This window comes from Prunus mume, linkage group LG2 (genome assembly GCF_029339155.1).
Source record: "Prunus mume cultivar Tortuosa linkage group LG2, ASM2933915v1, whole genome shotgun sequence".
NCBI lineage: Eukaryota > Viridiplantae > Streptophyta > Magnoliopsida > Rosales > Rosaceae > Prunus > Prunus mume.
This window is the reverse complement of record NC_142699.1, coordinates 19,806,996-19,823,946: the sequence shown is the minus strand read 5'-3', so window position 1 is coordinate 19,823,946 and position 16,951 is coordinate 19,806,996. Positions and strand designations below refer to the sequence as shown.

Genomic DNA, 16,951 nt, shown 5'->3' with positions numbered 1-16,951 from the left:
GACAATCTCGCTTCGGAATCCCCATCGGCACCTTGGGATTCGGGAAGACTACCAAACCCTCGGCCGAAGGGACGGTTCGGCAGTGACTCTCACCGCCGAAGTAGAGGCCTACGATTGGCGACTAGTGCTCGCCTCCCTTGGCGAGGGCTTGACTAACGTGGCGACCGTCGCTATAAACACGGTACCGGAGCGATCATCAACCCATTTCCGATCGTGTGTAGGAACGGAGCTAGGCTCTTCATCGAGTATCTCAACATCGGTATCACTTCCGTCCTCGGCGCCGGCCCTGCCGCTTCACCGTCATAGTCAAAGAGATCGTCTAATTACTCCTTATCGAACGCATTGGGCTCACGCTCGGAGAATGACTTGGTGTCGGACATCTATAAAAACAGGAAAAAGGAAACTAAGGCTCTGCCGGATGCTATCCTACCGTCCCTACACTCCTACCTATGGCGACTAGACTACCTAATGGAACCCTATGGCCAGTCTAGTTCAAACCAAGAAGGACGTAACTCTTAAGATAAATAAGGGAGTAAGTTGAAGTTACCGAACGTTACCTCAAATCGAATTTTGGATAAGAAACACGAATTGCGCTACCGATCGTCTCGTCGAAATCGCTTTTCTTGCCGTTCGCAACGCCGAAATTGCACGGCTACCGTTAGCCCTTGACAAAAATCGCCTTGAATGCCGGAAGCTCTCGTCGAAATCGCCTCAACAGAGCTCTCGTTTCTCACAAAGTGCAAAGTGATTTCGCCTCAGGGTCATCTCTATTTATAGGGAGAGGAGTCGCAACGAACACCTCGAAAAACCAACGGCGCATCAATGCGCGCGCACTATGATTACTCTCACCACGTGTCGCTCATCCTATGGGGATCGACACGCGAGGCACGGAAGACGAGGTTCTCGGATATCCCTTCACCCGTCCGCTCGGACGCGACCTTCCGACTTCCCGACGTCGACCTCCGAATGAACAAGAGCGAAAGAGCCAAAATTGAGCCTCCACCGGTGGATTACGAGCGGTATGACAACATTCCCTTCGGGACAACTTCAAATCCTTCTAGGACAACTTCAAATCCCCTTCCGAGAACTCTCGCAAGAGGACTTGGGGACTCTGTTTATACCAAAATGAACAGCCAAAACATCGGACACGTGGACCAAACTGGAGCTATGGGAGCCTTCGGCACCTAGCTTTGGTATCATAGCTACCGATCGCTCGATTAGGGCAACCTTACCTCACAGGACACGTGGCAGTCCCACAATTGATGTTCCACGGTCCCACATCGAAACTCTAAACAAATTGCACACCTCCCAAGGCCTATAAAAGAGGACAATTATCCCGGCTTGGAGGTAATCAATCAGAACTTACGGCATCGCCTATCGATCTGTAGTTCAATCTTACCAACTCCGTACTTCACTTAAGCATCGAGAGCCTTCACCGACTACCACACCGATGCCCTAGGTCTTACCGAGCGTTTGTTATCTTGCAGATTGAACGCCTTACGAGGCCCAGAGCATACCGAAGGCCCAACATCTCTAAGTTGCGCGGGAAAGTGCGAACCATTTTTCTGCGTCACAGAAGACATAACCCAAAAACAAGAAAACGACTTGTATGAAACTCTCAGATCTCTTTAAGAACGCATGCCATCCATGCAATATGGTCCAAAAACTCTCATATATTTAAGGACTGTTTTGCTTTTATTACTTGGACAGAGGAGATACAGAGAGAGCTTGCCAAAATCAGGAGAGACTTCCATGAAAGGGGATAACAATATTATGCTATTCTCCATAATGCTATGACACGCATAATAATACTTTTATGTGATATTATTGACCGGATAGTAAAACAGTGCTTTGCAACTAAGTTTTTCTCTAAAATCAGGTACAACAATTATTCAACTCAATTATATTTTGATGCTTTGTGGGTCTATAACGTAACAGAACATGTGATCCATGCGAAATGGTCCAAATGAAAGCACACAGAAACTTCAGAAAGTTTGGTTCCTTTTATTATTACCAAAACAGACATAGCAAACGAGAAAAGTTTTGCCAGAACATTTTTGGTGAAGAGCTACAATACGACATTAATTCTACATAATTAGTTTTTCCTCCACTCGTCAATGAGTCTTTTCAACATCTTCTCACGGCACCCACCAACTCCAGCGGTCTTCTTAGCCTCTTGCTCAATCCTTGCAGCTAGCACTCTCAGAGCTTCACTCGGCATCAGTTCTTTGATCTTATCGCCAATCTCTTCACAATTGACCACCACCTTGTTCATTCTCGCCGCCGCCCCAATGCCAAGTTTTGGCCCAAACCCCACCCACACCTCTCGACCACTTCGCATTGATCTTTTGATTGCCGTGCTGTGGCCAAGCTAGAACTCTAACGCGATGCCATGCAGCCTCAACCACCGAATTCCAGCCACAATGGCTCACAAAACCACCCACTGCTCTGTGACCCAAGATTTCTCCTTGCTCTACCCACTTTTCACTACCAACCCCCTGCCCTTCAGTTTCTCTTTCTCCATAAGTTCATGCCCAATTACTAAATTGCCCTCTTCTTCTTCCTCTTCCATGTCAACGACAGCTTCTCCTTCACCACCCACAAGAACCTAAACCCGCTTTTGACCACCCCATCATCCACCTCTACGATTTGGTCTCCGACAGGCCGTCACCTTCAAGCTCACATAAACCGTGACCCATCATCGATCATCAAGCCAGTTTCTCGGTTGGTAGCGGTCATCATCTCTCTGCAGCCTTCTCAAACTCACAGGCACAAAAGGCTCAACGGGAAAAATTGGGGGCAGCCTGCGGACCCATCATTGAAAGTTACTTTTCCACCGTTAAACACATGTAATGCCTCTGCTTCTAGCCCTTCAAACGTATTGATCAAAACCCTATTAAAATTTTTGAGCTTTGGACTGTCTTCTAAGAATATATTACTAAAAAGACTGTTCCTGATAAGAAGCAATGGAGACACAGACGATCTGCGTATTGGCGGGCAAATTCTTGGAATTTCAAGAACATCACCAAATTGAATTGTGGGGTTGTTGATGTTAGCTGGTGTCGATGCAGATGCGACCAAATTGTGGTAAGATGCAAAGAAAGAGAACATTCTAGCTGAGGTGGTGAAGAGAATGTAAGCACGGAGGTGATAAGGGAGGCTTTGGATGACGGGAAGAAAATGGGTGATTAAACCGAAGTCATAGATGAGAGCGAGAGGGAGGTGGAGACAGAGAGGAAAGCAGAGGAGTGAGAAGGTGAGCAGAGTGACGAATGGCTTCGAACTTTAGCCAAAATGGGTCGGTGGAGTTGACAGTGGAAGGGTCCAAAGGAAGAAGATGAAAGTCCATTTGAGTGACTTGGTCAAGGAAAGCGAGAGGAAACGAGAGATGAGAGAAGACTCGGGGACACGGTTGGGTGGGTGGTGATGAGGTCGCCAATGGGGGGTAGTGGATTTGCAAGCAATAATGCGGCAAGTTGCAAAAGGTGTCAAATGGCCATGCCGGCGCTAGGAAAAATAACGACATGAGTTTTTGGGGTTCAGAGGAGGCTCACGGAGCCTGCTGCCATCTTGGGAGGGAGGTGTGGTTTGTTGGGAAAAATTAGCTCACCTAAAAGATGCAAAGAATTTGAGTCTGGAGCAAAGCAAGGACTTTTCTCCATGTGCTTTGCTTCTCCATTTCAATGCAAGTCATTTATCTCCACTTCGAAAGACTCTCCATCCTCTCTCTACTTGGCTCTATATTATGAAGAACCAACTTTTAGCTCTCTACATCTAGCAAGGAGAAGAGAGAATTTGACTAGGAGGAGAGAGAGAAAAAGATATTTGGGAGGTTGGTGGGGTTGGGTTTCTACTTTTCTTTTTAATATATTGGATTTGCAAGAGAACGAGGAAGAAAGAGAAAGATAAAATAATAATAAAATATTTTATATTAGTCAAAATAGAGAACATTGCTAGAGAAAACACATTTTAAGTGGTTTGCTATAATAGCTTTCTAGCTATTTTAGCTAAAATTAGGAGACTCTCTTAGAGCATCTCCAACAAACTCTCTATTCTCTCATCCCTAGCTACTTTGGCTATAAAAAAAAAAAAAAATCCTCATCCAGCATACTCCATACTTGGCTCTCTATTTTGGAGAACCAACTTTTGACTCTCTACATGTCACATCCTGGGATCGACTCAGTAGCACGATATTGTCTTTTTGGGCCTCCACTCTTTGCCATCACGGTTTTGTTTGTGGGAGCTCACGAGCAACTTCCCAGTGAGTCACCCATCCTGTGATTGTTCTAGCCCCAACTCGCTTAACTTCGGAGTTCCCATGACTTGAAGCCGGTGAGCTCCCAAAAGGCCTCGTGCTAGATGAAGGCGGGCATGTACATATAAGGCACATCACCCCTTTCTTTCGTTGGTCGATGTGAGATCTTACAATCCATCCCCTTAAGGGCCCGACGTCCTCGTCACACTCGCACCACATGGCAGAGTGGCTCGATACCAAATTGTTACATCCCGAGATCGGCTCCGCCATAGCACGATATTGTCCGCTTTGGGCCTCCCATCTCTGCCTCACGGTTTTGTTTCTGGGAGCTCACGAGCAACTTCCAGTGGGTCACCCATCATATGATTGATCTAGCCCAACTCGCTTAAATTCGGAGTTCCCATGACTCGAAGTGAGCTCCCAAAAGGCCGTGCTAGATGGAGGCGGGCATGTACATATAAGGCATATCACCCCCTCTCCATTGGTCGATGTGAGATCTTACACTACATCTAGCGAGGATAGAGAATTTGGCTAGGATGAGAGACAAAAAAGGAGAGAGAGAGATAGAGACATTTGGGAGGTTTGTGAGGTTGGATTTCTACTTTTTAATTTTTTTTTTCTTTTTAATATATTGGATTTGCAAGAGAAAGAGAAATAGAAAATAATAATAAAATATTCAAGATTAGCCAAAATAGATAACATTGCTGGAGGAAACACCTTTTAAGTGGTTTGATATAATAGCTTTCTAACTATTTTATCTAGAATTTAACTAAAATTTAGAGACTCTCCTGGAGATACTCAGTTATGGAAGCAAATATTTTAGCATCCAATCAAGAGACACCACGTGGACAAAAAAAATATCTCTTAGGTCAAATTAATTAAGTCATTTATTAGGCAAGATAATTGACACCAAAAATAAGGATTATTGTTGAGGCCCAAAAAGTCACGACAAGCCTAAAAGCATTTAAAGCCCAATATGACGTACGAAATAAAGGATAAATTGGTCACGTATTTTAATTCCAATTATATTTTCGAGAATTAATATGACAAATTAAATATGTACGCAAACTTTTATAAAAATTCGAATAGCATTCATGTCATGCCAAAAACATATTCCTTTAATTCTGATATGTCACTAACCTTGATCACAAGAGGCTCAAGCCACTGCAACACATGCCCAAACATTCCAAGCACATGTCAAATAACTCCATGCAAGACTAATACAATTTTTTTTTTATAACAATCACCTACCAAGCTCACATGAACCCAAGTCATGTGGTTTACTGCTTTGAGAGGTGGTGGTGTAAAGGTTATGGAGTCCACAAGGCCCATTGAAGCTCTTGGATAATGGATACTTTGGGCTTACTTAGGAGCACCAAAGTCCAAGCCCATTACTTGGAGTTCTCCAATGTAGGTGAACAAATGAGATATTTTTCAAGTACTTTCTATTACCCGCTAGAAACAAGCCAATTCTCCAATGCTGACTTGTTTCATGGTCCCCCTAGTCCTTGGCTCTAGGTAAGGTGGCTGAAAGTTGATGTGCAGTTGGAGGAAGCTTCCTCCTAAGTTCAAAGGTTGATGTACACCAACATTATAAAGAGGAACTGATGCAAGAAAGCCAAGTGAGTAACTGATGCAAGAAAGCCAAGTAGCTGAGAGCCAGTGAGTAAGAGAGAAAACCAAGTGTGAGAGAGTTCACAAGTGCATCAAAATGTTGCGCTAGGGGTGTGAGAGAAACTCTTTGAGCAAGGGGTGTGAGAGAAACAGATTGTAAGGGTAATGTTCTAAAGGGGTTTTTATTGGTAAACCAAAGTTGTAACCTACATTCATTAGTGAAATTTCTTAGGAAGATCACCAAAGAGGATGTAGACAAATTGCTGAACCTCTATAAAATTTTGTGTCCTTTGTGCTTAATTATTTTTTGTGTGTATGTGTTTGACACATCCATTGTGTGTTTGTCTAAAGTCCATCAACAATAAGATCGTTGGGAGTTTTCTGCACAACATGGTTCTGGTGATTGCTAAAACAGAGAGCCTGAACTTGCTTTAAATCGAAATTTGAAAATGCCAAACAACGATATCTTAGAGGTACATTCACTGAAACTAAAATTCAAATCAGTCAGCATGCAATGCAACAAGGCCTTGGTTGAAAAGTGAAAAAAAAAACTCCTATTTTCTCTTTGTTTCTATTGGTCATTGACGGTGGCAATTTATACATCACGAGTGCAACTTCTGCCTTGGACAAGTTTTACACTTCTAGTGCAAAAGAATCATCCTTCGAGCATGGCCTTAGCAGCATCAATCAATAGTGGTCTGAATTCTTTTGAAGCTCGACCAAGCACTGTGTATCCTTCCTTGTCTTCCACATCAACATCTGCTCCGTGCCTTACTAGAAGGAGAGAAACCTGTCACCAACATAAATTAATTTAACAGAGATTTGAGAAAACCTTGAATTATGCTTTCTGCTGCTACACTAGACCAGAAGTTAATACAAAATTCTTTCCATGTCAACTTGGTAACCAAATTGATAACACAGAAATGCAACATGCCTCATATATCACAAGCCATCCAGCTTTAGTGGACAGATTAAGCACTCATTCACCAGGCGCTAAAAAGCTCATATATTCCAATCAAGTTAATAATTAAAGAAAAGAAAAATGAAATTCTATAAATTACAACCAAAATATTCATTTACTAAGACCTCTTTCCCAAACTATTTATTCCATTCCTATAACTAGAACCAGAAATGCTCAATCAAAATTAGCTTATTCGAGCGAGCATGAGTTTATATCCAAAATGCAATAAAAGTGCAATCAATAATGTAATTCTTTAACTAAGCACTCAAACCTACCTCTTGGTTATAGCAAATCACTGCACTCATAAGAGGAGTCTGACCCAATCTATCAACAGCGTCAACCTCTGCGCCTTCCTCAATTAAAAGTTCACACAACTGTGATTTCGCAGTGCTAGCTGCCCGGTGCAATGGGGTGCAACCAACCTAACCGCAACGCATACCATATAATTAGAATTCAGCAATTACAAGAAATTAAAAGAACATGTGAACATGATATCAACACATGGTGCTCATGAAAATGGATATACACTGAAAGTAAAGTTCCCCAGATAAAACACTATTGTTTGAAGTTACACACCTTGTCTTTCAGATTAACCTTTGCCCCATGTGAGATCAAAATTTGAGCAATCTCCAACCATCCCTTGCTGGCAGCATAGTGAAGGGGAGAGCGACCCCCACCATTTTTCAAATTAACATCAGCTCCTGTTAAGAACAATAAATAAGAACATTGAGATTCCAATTAAACCACTGGTCAAAATTTACCATTCACAACGCCTAACATTGCCTAACCAAACACAGAGAGTCAAACTTGACATGATAAAACTATTAAAGGTGCTAAAAACGACATAAATCAGAAACTAGGAAATCTAACACCTTTACCTTTGCTTAGCAACAGCTCAACTATTCCAGAATTCCCAATGCTGGCCGCAGAATGAAGCGGTGACCATCCATCTTCATCCACACTGTTTATCACATTTTTTGATTCATCAGCAGCTAGTAGTACCTTCACCACCTGCCTCCACAGATAACCACAAAATCATCGACTTTGAAGCAGAGAGCGTTAAAATTGAAGCAAATTGAGGATACTTCACAAATTTTATTTTCAATTAAAACTGAAAGCAAAATAGAAAACATAAGACAGCAAATTTCCTATTATTTTCCTATAGTTTCTGGGCAACCGAATGGGATACGGAGGAATGTTATGTGAAAGAAGACGGACCTCAGAGTTACTCGAAGAGACGGCGACGTGGAGGACGGAGCGGGCGTCATCGTTCCTGAGAGACAAAGCTTCGGCAAGCTGCTTTTGAGAGAGCGATTTGAACACCGAAGCATCACCAGCCTCAGCGGCTTTAAACAAGTCTTCGGCTTTGGGTTGCTGCTCGGATGACTTGGGAGGATCGATCTCCATGTCCATGGCGAGCTGTACGGAACAAGGCCGGAGTTAGGTTTTGGCGAATTTCAATTCTTCCCGGTTTTTTTCGTGCTGTGTCGCGACTTACTGGTGATAGTGGACGGTAGTCCCACTGTACGGTGGTATTGTGATATGCTTGTGTGCCACTCCGAGATTGATCTGTCCGGTATATTACCTAAGAAATTTAAAAAACAAATACATAAAAAAATACATGTAACAAAAACTAAATTTGATTTAGTGGTATTTTTTTTCTCACAATAGAAAACCATGTTTTAGATGTAAAACCCGTGGTTCGTTGATTGAACAAATAGTTATACTAAATACATTGAGAAGTTCCAAAACATAATGATATGTAAACAAGGTATCCAAAGGGGTGACCTGAGAACACAAAGTGCATTAATTATTAATATAGCAATTCAATGCCTCTTGTGTTCTCAGCATCACTCCTTTGGGGTGACCATCTGTTATATGATTTGGAATTAACTAGCAATGTTTGAGAAGGAGCACTAGGTACGTGTGTTACTTACTTGTAAGTCGCTCTTGATTTTATAAGGGTTGAGTCTTGCATTAATTAAAACCTTCATGTGTCACAATGTGGTCATTTTGTCGGCATCATAGAATGTCGTCATGTACAGATATTAGATAGATAAAAAAAGACTTGGCCCTTTCCCCTTATGAAAACAATACACATCGAGAAATGACAACACTCTATCTAACCAACTACTTTATCTTTGGTACGCAATGACGTTCGTGCCCTTGAAATGGAGAGAAACAAGGGTCTTTTTTGTCATTTTACCAACCCCCACAAAAACCAAACAAAAACAAACAAATGGCAGCCCAATTCACAAGTAAGCCCAAGATTGTCAACTCAAACTCAAATCTTCTGCCCTTTGCACCTTTCAGTCTCCTTCAAGCAGTTGGAAATCAAGTTGAAGAGGGGGCGTGTCGTCTCCACATGCTGCCACGTGTACCTATCATCAATGACCGCTACTCACAGATATCGGTGATGTTTATCTTTAGGTGGGTGAAGAGGAAGAGCAGCAAGAGCCACAAGAAACGTGTGGCCGACAGGGTTGCCCGTGTCCCCCCTCTGACCCTTGAGAGAGGCGAGGCCGAGGAGGACCCATCAGCCCATTAATATTTGTGCTTTCTTGCTTTTACTATTTATGATTATGCAGAAAAAAAAGCATGAAAAAGAAGACCCTCCAATAACATAACATCACCCAAAATAAAAGCTTTTGCTTGTGGATGCCGCGTGAATAACGGGTATATCACAAAAAAAGAAGTCACAAACCCACCGACACTCGTATATATTCGTTCACCATTCACCATTCACCATTCACCCATACAAGCAAGTCATATCATCTTGGCAATTATACTATCTTTCTTTGAATTAAGAAATGGATCGGCGCTCGGCTTATACTTCTGAGGATTATGAGGAAGATGAAGGTCAGAATCAGTATCGCGAGAGAAAACCCACCACTGAGACCAGACACAAAGCTGCTGCCAAACCAGCTTACACTTCTGCTGAAGATTATGAAGAAGAAGAACAAGACCAGGATCAATATCACCAGAGAAAGCCCGCCAGTGGGACCAGACCCAAAGCTGCTGCCAAACCAGCTTACACTTCTGCTCAAGATTATGAAGAAGAAGAACAAGACCAGGATCAATATCGCCAGAGAAAGCCCGCCACTGGGACCAGACCCAAAGCTTATTCGAGACCCTCCACAGCTTACGCTTCTGCTGAAGAAAACGAAGATGAAGAGCGAGATCAGGAGGATCAATATCGCGAGAGAAAGCACACCACTGGGACCTAAACCCAAAGCTGCGAAACCATCAGCTTACGGTTCCGCTGAAGATGATGAAGAAGATTACGAGGATCAATATGGCGGTAGAAAAGCTAGCAATGTGACCAAAGCCAAACCTGCAAAGCCATCCGCAGCTTACGGTTCTGCTGAAGATTATGAGGAGGAAGATCAGGACCAATACCGCGAGAAAAAAGCCGCCGCTGGGGCCAGAGGCTATGGCCATCCCGACAAGCATGCAGCTGCGGCGAAACCATCGAGGGCTGAAGGTTATGAGGACGAAGAATATCAGGAGGATCAATATCGCGAGAGGAAAGCGCCCACCGGGACGGCGACCGGGGCCCACCCGGACAAGCATGCGGCTGGGGCGAAGCCAGCCAAAGGCGCGAAGCCATCGACCAGCGAGCTGATGTCCAGCGCCAAGATTATCGCTGGAGCAGCGAAAGGCGAGAAGGTGGATAAGGCCAAGGTCTGCGATGCTGCGAGCAACATTCTAGACGCTGCCTCTTCCTACGGCGGGCTCAATGAGAAAGAAGGCCTGGGCAGCTACGTCAGCAAGGCCGAGGATATGCTCCGCAAGTACGGCAGCGGCGGTAGCGGCGGAGGAAGCGGCGGCGATACTGCGGGAAAGGAAAAAAAGCAGCATGATTCGGGCAGCGGAGAGCATGAGACCAAGAAGAAACCCAGTAAAACCGATGAGGATGAGGGCGGATCTGGTGGATTTGGAGATTATTTTAAGATGGCTCAGGGTTTCTTGAAGGGTTGATTAAGAAAAAGTGATATGATTAATCACTAATTATGTTATGTGGTCTTAATTCTGTACTTAAGTTTTGGGCCTTGTTCTGATGTTTTGGAGGCCCTCTGTTTGTTTTTCCTATTTTTGATGTAGTTTTTGTTTGTGCTGGCCTGGCCTGGACTTTTTAGTCTTGGGGCCTGCCTTCCTGTGTAATGCGTTCGATGTTTAATGTACTGTGGATTTCTAATGTAGATTGCCATTTTTCTTTTATTTTATTTTTACAAAAGAACTATAATGTCAGCGAGGAGATTCGAATTCGAATGCAAAAGAGCGGGTATACTGCTTTGACCTGCTTCCTAACCTCAAACCCATATCATGCAATATCCCATTCCGAGCAGACCAATTGTGTTTTGGATTTGAAAAGGTTAAACATTACTGTCAATCTAGTTGGATTTTAGTTGATAGTTGGGCAGCTTACCCATATCGTCTATTGGTCGAATATGTATATAATTACTATATACGTATCCCACAAAACTTCGAATTTATATAATATGATTTCGTAACTCCCTAATTTTTAATTCAACAATACTCAAGTTCCTACTTAAAAATTAATGACTTTTAGCCTTTTTCTTCTATGAACTATGACCTTAATTGAACTTAATTCTTGAATTAAAAAGTCAATCAATTTAGTCATCGAATTAAAAACTATTTCTAATTTCACCCATGTCGTTAAATTTTTCAAATTTTATCTGCTTTTCTGTCCAAAAAGTAACGTGTCATCCACTTGAGTTACTATTTGATTGTTTTACTATCTAAAAGCATGCAGAAAATATAAAAATGAAACCGAAAAAAGTACCTACCAGCGCTTCCACCAAACACCTACCCCCTGCCACAAGCTTCTTTATTTCTCTGACGCACCACAACCATAAGCTTTTCTCCTTCTCTGAATCTCTCTCTCTCTCTCTCTCTACACCTGAGAGACGCAAGCCAACGCCATCGCCGACGACCAAGACTCCACCAAAGGAAACTCCAACTCTAATAACCTGAATCTGAATCCGAATTCGTACTCCAGTTCCAACTCGCAACAGTTTTCACTGAACTTGAAGTCCAAGGCTGCAATTATCGGCCCTAACTGTCTCCTCATCCACAGGTTCTGTACATTCTTCATTCCTCGAATTTCTTTCACTTTTGCGGATGATTAATTGGTGTTTGGTCGAGAATTTTGGGAATTTGGGTTGCATGGAAAATATAGGAAAGGAACCCAAAGCAATGCGGAGGTCTTAGTCAGGTGGTGGATGAGGCTGTGGGGAAGAGGCTGGGGCTAGTTATTTATTTATTTATTATAAATTTAATAATGTTTTTTTTTTCTCTCTTTAGATTTTATGTATTTAATTTTTATTTTATTTGAAAATACAAATATACCCTAAAATTAACGGAGAATTGGATGAAATTATCTAAAAACTAATTGCATGAGTGAAACATTTCAATTATTTCGTTTGCTAAATTGGCAGATTTTGTAGTTCATGGGGTAAGTTCGATTAGGGTCATAATTCAGGGGGCAAACGATGCATTGCTCTAAAAACTAAGAAATTACAGAGGATGAGATGTGATTCTGTGAGTAAGCCAAGTCAAAAATTGGCTAACAATATATTTAGTTACCAAAGAAACTAATACATTGCTCTAAATGGATTCTACGGTAAGCCAATATGAATTCCATTAGTTATTTTTTTCTTCTAATTGTCTAATAGTCATCTTTTAGAATTTTTTGTTTTTTATTTTTTATAGAAGCGATATTTTATTTTAAACTATCTAAACTAGGTGTCTCCAGTCATCTTTTAGAGTTTAGTTATAAGAAATATTAATATTAACTCACTGTGATAAAATATTACTGAAAATACAAATTATTCTTATATGATTTTTTTTCAATGCGGAAATTATTCTTATGATTCTAATCCGAACCTCTACATTTTTCTTTTCCAACCGGACCTAACTATACTCCTTGTGACACGGGCTTCGCCACCTGGCACCCGGCAATTTTTTAACACCGTGGTTCGCACGACATCGTTTCTGGTTTCTTTCTTTCTACCTGTCAGCGATTCAGTTATATGATACAAACACGCTACGGCGATCGGAGAGACAGAGGAAGCGAGCTGATCATTCATCTTCTCTCTCTCTCTCTCTCTCTTCTTTCCAAATCCCGTGGAATTTCAATTATCGAATGAAGCAATTTAGGTAACGTTTGGTTTCACCCCTTATTTCTTCATCATTTCGAATTTACTTTCATAAAATCTACGCCAAGTTGAAATGTTGCGGCAATTTTTCGTCATAAAAATTCTAAATTTCCGTTGTATTCCCAAGTCATATTTCACTCAGTTCTTTGTTGGGTAGTTGGTTTCCTAGCTCATCATGTCGTGTCTGCGTAAATGTTTGTTTCTCTACTCTATCAGAATTCAATTTGACGTTTTATTTAGTTTTGGTGGGATAATTTTGGCCTAATAATGCTGCATTGTGAAGGAAAAAATAATTTTTAATATGTTAGAATGAGATAATGGCAAATTATTTCATATAATAAATTGTTGCAATTTATACGCTGTTTTTTTAATATCTTTTATGTTTTTTTTTTTTTCATTCTAGACTTCGTTCTATGAACTAGCTTGTTGTTGACAGGATACACTAGAAGAATTATTGAAGATTCAATTTGGTGTTGCACCTTCTACAGTTTTAGCAGTTAACCCCTTCTCTTGTATCGCCCTTGTTTGTCTGGTGTGATGTGGGGTTTTGCTTCTAATGCCATCACAAGCATTGGACTTAAAAGAAGCTCCTCAGAGCCAAGCCGGGTTTGTTTGGACTCCTCGGACGATGAAGTCTGCTCAAATTCAAGCCAAGAGGAGGGGTTAGAATGCCCTATATGCCTGGAATCTTTTAACATTGTCGAGAATGTGCCCCATGTCTTATGGTGTGGTCATACCTTGTGCAGAAATTGTGTCTTGGGGCTTCAATGGGCTCTCTTTAAATTCTCCTCTCAAAAGTTTAAGATCCCATTTTTCATTGCTTGCCCGTGGTGCCACTTGTTGTCTTTGCGGCTGGTTTATAAGGGGAATCTAAAGTTTCCACGCAAGAATTTCTTCCTTCTCTGGATGATTGAGAGCTTCAATGGTGAAAGGGTAAAGTTTGGTTCTGCACTCAGTGGGGAGAATCAACAAATTGGTTCTCCAAGAGCAAGTTTAGCTACTGGAAATCAAACTGGCAACGGTAACCTGAGGAGGACCCATTCTAGTTGCCCTTCGCTGTCGAGGTATAACCACGATGATAGGGGTAGTCATGTCGAGCGGCATCATTTCTCCCTGCAGAAGTCTTTGGAAAGTTTCATTCACATTACATCCAAGTTCCCATTAGTCATTGTGTTTCTTTTGATTGTCTTTTTTGCAATACCTGGCTGTGCTATTATTTTGGCCCTCTACTTGTTACTCACAGTGGTTTTCGCAATCCCCTCTTTCTTCCTTTTGTACTTTGCATACCCTATTTTGGAGAGGTTGGTGAGGGAGATAACCTCATGACCAGGCATTATTGGCTCGTCACCCTTTTTAGAACCATATGGCTCCAACTATCCTCTTCCAGTTGTCATCCAATTTTTTTTCATCAAAGTAGAGCACATTATGCTAACTTGAGCCTTCAGCATCCAGAGCACTCTCGGATTACGTGGTATGCATGACAGTGGAAGTTTCAAGAGTATATGAGGCATGTTTCTTGGGTAATTTGTAAGGTCTGGCGTCTGAGTTTGAATGATTGTCATTAATGTAACTACCATTGTTTATTGGAAGTGGTTGATTTCCTATTGCTCAACTGATTTTTGAGGAAGTATTTGAAGTTGTGTTAGTGAATTTTTACATGCACGCTTACTTGAAGGCCGGCAAAAATGACCGAAAACAACTACTTGACTTTCATGTCTAATCTGTTTCATGAAATCTGTGCAACATACACGAATAGATTTGGGAAAGTCATTTGACTGGTGTAAACCTTTGGGAGGCCTAGGCTCCGAGGCTTGTCCTTATTCGTTATACAATGAACAGTCAGTATTATTGCCTTCTAATTTCAGCTTGATGCATCCTGGGATACCTTATACATTCAACAGCACAAGCGTGGGATGTCTGATTGGTTTCCTGACAAAGGCCTTGTCTTTTACTCTTAACTTCATTTGTGGTCTTAGTACCATCTAATTAGTTGATTTGTACGTGCTTTTAATATGGTATGAATAATCATGGTGGAACTGCCATCTTATTGTGATTGCACTCTGAGTTTCATACAGGATCTGTAAGAAATATTTACAATCTTGAAAGTAGCAGAGTATCTATAATTGGTCGACTTAGAAGCAGAAACATGATGTAGGAGCTTTCCCTGTTTTTCTGATTGCATTTGCCTTTTCTTTTGCCTTCAAGACTTCATTTCTGTACCGCTCCTCTGCCTGTGCCCTTGCTCCCTCTGCAATCTGTTTAATATGTTCCATATCTCTGTTGAACTTTCGTTGAGCTTTTACTCTTTTTTTCTCTATTTCACTCTGCAGGTTCAATAAGTTTAAGTTGGTTATTAGTCCATGGTCAAAGTATTACATTTGATAAAGAAATGAAACAAAACCTCTTTTGTACTGAGTCGGCGTCTGGTTTTCTTCTTCTTCTTGCTCTCCCAGGAAAGTATTGTGGCGTTTTGTTTCTCATACCTGACAATCATGAATGTTAGAGGAAGAACAGAATATGATCTTAAATTCCAAGGTGGAAGCTCTCAAGAATCTGTAGTTCATTCAAATTCAATATATAATAAGTGAGAACAGCATATGATCTTGAATTCTAGGAGGAAAACCATATTATTTTCTGTAACCATTTTAGGTATGCTCGAGTTTCTAAACATAATATAATAAAGAACGTAGATCACGTAAAATGTTCGCCAATGCTGAGTAGCTACCTTTCTTTAAGCATAGCAAGCTTATTCTCCTCCCACATATCTGCTTGTGTTTTTCTTGTTCCAGGTTCTGTTGCACTCTGCCTCATGGTTTCATTTGAAGGGCCTGCAGTCTCAGGTTTTATATTGTCAGTTTTGTTCAACTGTTTATCAGCAACAGTTAGAGTGTTTTTAATTGACGGGGAACGAAGGGGTTGTGGTGCTGCAGTTTCAGGTTTTATACTGTCAGTGCTGTTCAACTGCTTATCAGCAAAAGTTGGAGTTTTTTTGATCGACAGAGCCTTTCCGGGGACCTTCCCAGTTGTGGCAGTACCATCTGGATGTTCTCGTTCTGGAGTACTTTTAGTTGAACCTGCGCTTAATACAGGCCATCTTCTTGGTTATGAACTCACAGTTTGCAAATAAAAACTGGGAACTCAGTTTTAGTTGTCATAAGAATGTTAACCATATTATCTTACCTGGGAATAGTTTGGAAACTCTTCCAGGTTCCGGCTTTGAAATTGCTGTTTCTTCCTTTTTGCTCTTGATCCTCACCAAAGAGGTTTTCGGCTCATTGCCGGTCTTTTTCTGATCAGAGATGGCTGAGTCTTCAATTGACTTAATGGCATATGCAGCTGCTGCCACTGCGGTTGCATGCTCTATTGCCTTGTTAGAATCATAGTCTTGACTCATTTTCCCCGACAGCTGTCTCTGGAACCAATTATGGGGTTTCCTTTTCTCTGCAAGAAACAGCTTAAGGGGTTCACAATCTGATCATCCTGAAAAATTGTTTCTACACCAGAAAATCTGTATTCTTTTGACTTGAAAATGGGTGATATTTTCCCGAGAAAACGGGTTCAAATATTACCTTTGAAAGATTGAGCTTTCTGTGGCGATATTCTACGATCATGTTCAGTCTTCTCTTGTCTTACACCAGAAAATCTCATCCTAACAATAGTGATTAGTCATATTTAAATGGATGATCTCCTCTGGTTAAGACTAATAATCATAATTACATGTTTAAAACAAATCAACAATTTTCGAAGTTACAGTCGGAATACCTTATTTGCTTAAGCAAAGGCTCCATCTTTCAGATGAAACTGGCCCCCAAATTTCTTCTTCCAAGTAATGATTTGGCACCCATAAGAAGCTGGTGTTTATTTGAAGCTTAAGCTTAGAGGGAAGGAGAGCTAGTTAATAGGCTGCTGTTAGGGCCAAGGCGGCAAGAAAACTGAAGT

The 16,951-nt window shown here is 41.4% G+C and overlaps 4 protein-coding genes and 1 pseudogene across 7 annotated transcripts; 2 read left to right on the top strand and 3 right to left on the bottom strand.

The window, feature by feature from the left end:
• Positions 1-1,984: 1,984 nt before the first annotated feature.
• Positions 1,985-3,526, bottom strand: LOC103321673 (UDP-glycosyltransferase 708G1 pseudogene; annotated as a pseudogene).
• Positions 3,527-6,272: 2,746 nt separating this feature from the next.
• LOC103321509 (Ankyrin repeat family protein) lies at positions 6,273-8,609 on the bottom strand. Its single transcript, XM_008223317.3, has 6 exons — positions 8,329-8,609; positions 8,049-8,249; positions 7,709-7,841; positions 7,407-7,531; positions 7,106-7,252; positions 6,273-6,659 (listed from the first exon to the last, which is right to left on the bottom strand). Exons 2-6 carry the CDS (start codon positions 8,241-8,243, stop codon positions 6,525-6,527), a joined length of 735 nt encoding a protein of 244 aa, XP_008221539.3. The 5' UTR covers positions 8,244-8,249; positions 8,329-8,609; the 3' UTR covers positions 6,273-6,524.
• Positions 8,610-9,413: 804 nt separating this feature from the next.
• On the top strand, positions 9,414-11,051 carry LOC103321508 (nodulin-related protein 1). The gene is given in 2 exon segments (XM_008223316.3): positions 9,414-10,054; positions 10,056-11,051. Coding segments are annotated over 2 exon segments (1,170 nt in total). The 5' UTR covers positions 9,414-9,640; the 3' UTR covers positions 10,812-11,051.
• A 621-nt stretch (positions 11,052-11,672) lies between these two features.
• Positions 11,673-15,070, top strand: LOC103321506 (RING/U-box superfamily protein). Of its 4 annotated transcripts, none has more exons than XM_089045708.1 (2): positions 11,673-11,931; positions 13,449-15,070. In XM_089045708.1, the coding sequence occupies exon 2, from the start codon at positions 13,550-13,552 to the stop codon at positions 14,336-14,338; it is 789 nt and encodes a 262-aa protein (XP_088901834.1). In that variant the 5' UTR covers positions 11,673-11,931; positions 13,449-13,549; the 3' UTR covers positions 14,339-15,070. The 4 variants fall into 4 exon arrangements, with proteins under 4 accessions (XP_088901834.1, XP_088901833.1, XP_088901831.1 ...); XM_089045707.1 differs by having other exon boundaries at positions 13,416-15,070; XM_089045705.1 differs by lacking the exon at positions 11,673-11,931 and adding an exon at positions 11,955-13,013.
• Positions 15,041-16,932, bottom strand: LOC103321507 (Remorin family protein). The gene is made up of 6 exons (XM_008223314.2): positions 16,775-16,932; positions 16,582-16,661; positions 16,193-16,453; positions 15,738-16,086; positions 15,414-15,495; positions 15,041-15,336 (listed from the first exon to the last, which is right to left on the bottom strand). Exons 1-6 carry the CDS (start codon positions 16,798-16,800, stop codon positions 15,145-15,147), a joined length of 990 nt encoding a protein of 329 aa, XP_008221536.2. The 5' UTR covers positions 16,801-16,932; the 3' UTR covers positions 15,041-15,144.
• Positions 16,933-16,951: the final 19 nt, after the last annotated feature.